We start from the raw sequence: 3,282 nt of genomic DNA, 5'->3' as shown, positions 1-3,282 counted from the left end.
CATTGATGTTGAAACTTGAGTGTTGGGGATAACTGGGGCTTCTGGCATGGACCCACCAACTTGTATATCCGGAGTAAGGGCGTTTGAGGCACCTTCTATTGCTAATTGCCTCCCAACAGCCAAACCAGGCTGTAATGGTGTTGAAGAAGAAGAGGGCTGGGCTGTAAATACAACAAAGAATAAATAAATGAAGCTTGAAAAGCAGTTTAACATTTCTCACCTAAAGGGGTGCAAAACATGCGACAATCATGGGGGTTGTTGGATGCTGCCTCTATCTCAGCCCACGGCAATCTTGATACCAGTTGTGTTAAAGCTTCATGAGGCGTGATGGTCACATCAGCAAGCGCTATAAGAGAACGCCAGATGGAACTCTCAATTTTAAGCACAAGGGGTGTCTTCCGAGGAGTTAACTCAGCAAAAGATTCGAGAACAAGACGACGATTATAGGACCTGGTGATTATCCTGAATGGAAAGAGCAAATAGAAAGGAGTCAGGAGCAGTGCTAATTGCAGAGGTGTCCCAAGTTGGTGGAGGCTGTGCGAAGCTGTCTCTCCATCACGTAAATCTTGCAAGTAGTAAGTCCCCTCCTCTTGATCATTGATGAATTCATCTGTAGAGGTCTCATCTTTGAAGATGCTGAGAGATATGAGTATCGGATATCAATGTGACATGAGTCTAACGCACTGGAGACGGTCATTTAAAATATCAGGATAGTCAGGCAGAGACCCATCTCGGAATTGGGTCATCTTGAGGTAGTAAAGATGCAGAGCAGCTTGAAGAAAGTTGTCGACCACATTCACATATGCTACTTTCTCTTTGTTCTTGCTTGCCATCCGTAGGAGAGCAAGGTGTTTGCTTCCTGCATGGAGGTCGTCAGGAATTTGAGGTAGTCCTGACTGACCTATAAGTTTCCGGAAGTTAAGCAGAACTTTGGGCCAATTTTCTAGTTTGTCAAAACCCTGCAAGCAAGGAAAATTAACTTGAGGATCAGAATATATATAAATCAACGTACAACAATCTTTTCACTATCCTGCTCAGACTTGTTGAAAGACAAGGGGGGAAGCAGGCGAATGGGAGGTTGTGAAACACCAATTTCGCAGTCAAGAGCCAAGACCTCAAACATTCGATATGCAGAAACAATGGAAGCAAGGGTTTTGTACTCCCCCTTTGATGATGCAGTCGTCGCCGTTGGATGTAGGGTGACCGCATTGGATGCTTTCAGGACATCTAAGCCTAGAAGCGGTGCCAATTCGTTAGAATCGACCGCAAGTTTATCAAAGGCAAAGAGCGAGCGCTCAAATCGATTTAGCGAATTGATGAAGTGCTGAAAGCAGTCTGTTAAGTTACAATCGAGGCCACAGAGAAATAAAGTACCTTGTGAGGTGACATTATTTCAGTGAAGTCAGCCAAAGGCTTTGGCACTTGTACAACATGTGGTGTGGCCCAAGGAAAGGCTGAGAACACAGGTGAGACAGCACGGCATTCTGAAGGACCTGAAAGGGGTGAACCAGTGTAAGTGCTTGCTTTAGTGAGAGTGGAATTAGTACAGACAGTTTACCACGTGAGCCGAACTGGATGTGTCAGAGTCCATAGCAGATTTCAAGTAGAAGAGATGGTGGCTGAAGGGAGGTCGACGTCAATAGGGACAAACGAAACTACCGCGCGCGCGGTGGTTTCGTTTGCATTTGTTTGATTTCGGTGATCATGCCCTTGAGCTCAAAGATTTTGTTAATAGTTTGCATTTCCAGTATTGTACGTCCCTTCTACAGGACTACTCGACGCAGCACGAGGAAACTACATAATCTGACAAAAAAAGCGTCAAAAACTAACATGTAACTCCCTCCCCAAACACGCTGTCATCTCACATCGCACCGGAGTTAAACATCTTGGAAAGGGGGAGTGTCAAAGTCGTTGATAGGGTATCGAGCTGAACGTTTTGGAAAGGGGGACTGATACGTGAGAGGATAGGTCGACGTTGTTGACGGGGTATGAATGTCGTTGACAGGGTAATGTGGGGGAATGATACGTGAGCAGATGGCTCGACGTCATTGACAGAGTAACGTGTTGGAAAGAGGGAGTGATAAGCGAGCGAACGGCGCCGAATTTGAGACAGAGGGTGCTGGTGAAGCCGTTGACGTAGGCAACGATGAACTTGGTGCGGATGAACGTACAACACGACGCCCCAAGCTAAACGTTTTGGCCAGGGGGAGTGATACGCGAGCGGATGGGGTCATATAGACAGAGGAGTGATATGCAAGCGGATGGCTCGACATCGTTGACGGGGTACCCAGCTAAACATGTTGGAAGGGTGACTGATACGCAAGCGGATGCCATCGCTCGACGTCGTGTAGTGGATTCTAATCAGGTGGATGTTAGTTGAATGAGGTGCATATAAACGCACCGCAGCACGACGGCCTTCCTTCAACTTTGCACCACACGTCCCCAACCTCTTCAACACCATCTTGTCTGCTCGTCTGGGGGGCCATCGTACCGCGAGATTTGAGCCCTGGAAAAAGAAACTTCGTAGATGGAGAGGAGGGCAACGAGGTGCGAGCGGAAACGGTCTGTTGTCGCCACGTTGTTCACTTGAATTGTGGTGGTCGTGTAGGTAACATAGGGTGCCGTTGCCGTTGACTGGAATGCCGTTGACTGGAATGCCGTTGACTGGAATGCCGTTGACTGGAATGCCGTTGACGCAGTCGATGTCTTTGCAGCCCTCGTCGACAACGCGAGGGCTGCAAATACAATGTTTCTGCGGATTAAATGAATGTTAGAGAAACGGGGTGCTGACGAACATACGAAAAATACCTCTTTGAAGGCTTACATGGCACCTAGACTGTGCGTCAAAGAAAGAACGTGGAGGGGACGGTTCTTTCTTTCTCACCTGGGCCCACAGAAGTGATTTGTCGTTCAGTTGGCACGTCGCTGACTGCGACATGGCACCTCGCCGCTCCCTCGTGTTCCACCTTTATGTCTCATTCGCCGTCATCATACCTCATCATTCACCATTGCCATTCGCTGTCGTCGTGCAGTGTCGTCCGCTGTCGTCGTGCATCGTCGTTCTCCGTCGTCGTGCATTGTCGTTGTCGTCATGCATCGTCTGCTAAGGCTGATCCACGTCATGATGACAGCGTCTGGTTCAAACAAATGCAAACGAATCCACCGCGCGCGCGGTGGATTTGTTTGTTCAAGTTGAACGACGTCTGGATAAGCAACAACGCCAAATTATGACGTGCGCCAAGGATCGTCTGAACCCCAGCGCAGGTTCAGACGATCCTTGGG

General features: G+C 48.4%; 1 protein-coding gene across 1 annotated transcript in view; it reads right to left on the bottom strand.

Annotated features, from left to right (window-relative positions):
* Nucleotides 1–3,123, bottom strand: part of LACBIDRAFT_335859 (uncharacterized protein) — a gene marked incomplete at both ends in the record, with an annotated part of 3,288 nt that extends 165 nt beyond the window's left edge. The window contains 13 exons of the mRNA XM_001890761.1: nucleotides 57–161; nucleotides 221–636; nucleotides 685–959; nucleotides 1,013–1,324; nucleotides 1,375–1,493; nucleotides 1,552–1,619; nucleotides 1,866–2,119; nucleotides 2,172–2,291; nucleotides 2,402–2,474; nucleotides 2,562–2,735; nucleotides 2,825–2,831; nucleotides 2,885–2,966; nucleotides 2,995–3,123. Coding sequence (XP_001890796.1) covers nucleotides 57–161; nucleotides 221–636; nucleotides 685–959; nucleotides 1,013–1,324; nucleotides 1,375–1,493; nucleotides 1,552–1,619; nucleotides 1,866–2,119; nucleotides 2,172–2,291; nucleotides 2,402–2,474; nucleotides 2,562–2,735; nucleotides 2,825–2,831; nucleotides 2,885–2,966; nucleotides 2,995–3,123 — 2,134 coding nt within the window. The remainder of the gene's footprint in view (nucleotides 1–56; nucleotides 162–220; nucleotides 637–684; nucleotides 960–1,012; nucleotides 1,325–1,374; nucleotides 1,494–1,551; nucleotides 1,620–1,865; nucleotides 2,120–2,171; nucleotides 2,292–2,401; nucleotides 2,475–2,561; nucleotides 2,736–2,824; nucleotides 2,832–2,884; nucleotides 2,967–2,994) is intronic.
* Nucleotides 3,124–3,282: the final 159 nt, after the last annotated feature.

The sequence above is a fragment of the Laccaria bicolor genome, genomic scaffold (genome assembly GCF_000143565.1).
Source record: "Laccaria bicolor S238N-H82 LACBIscaffold_167 genomic scaffold, whole genome shotgun sequence".
Taxonomy (NCBI): Eukaryota; Fungi; Basidiomycota; class Agaricomycetes; order Agaricales; family Hydnangiaceae; genus Laccaria; species Laccaria bicolor.
This window is presented reverse-complemented; position numbering and strand designations above follow the sequence as displayed.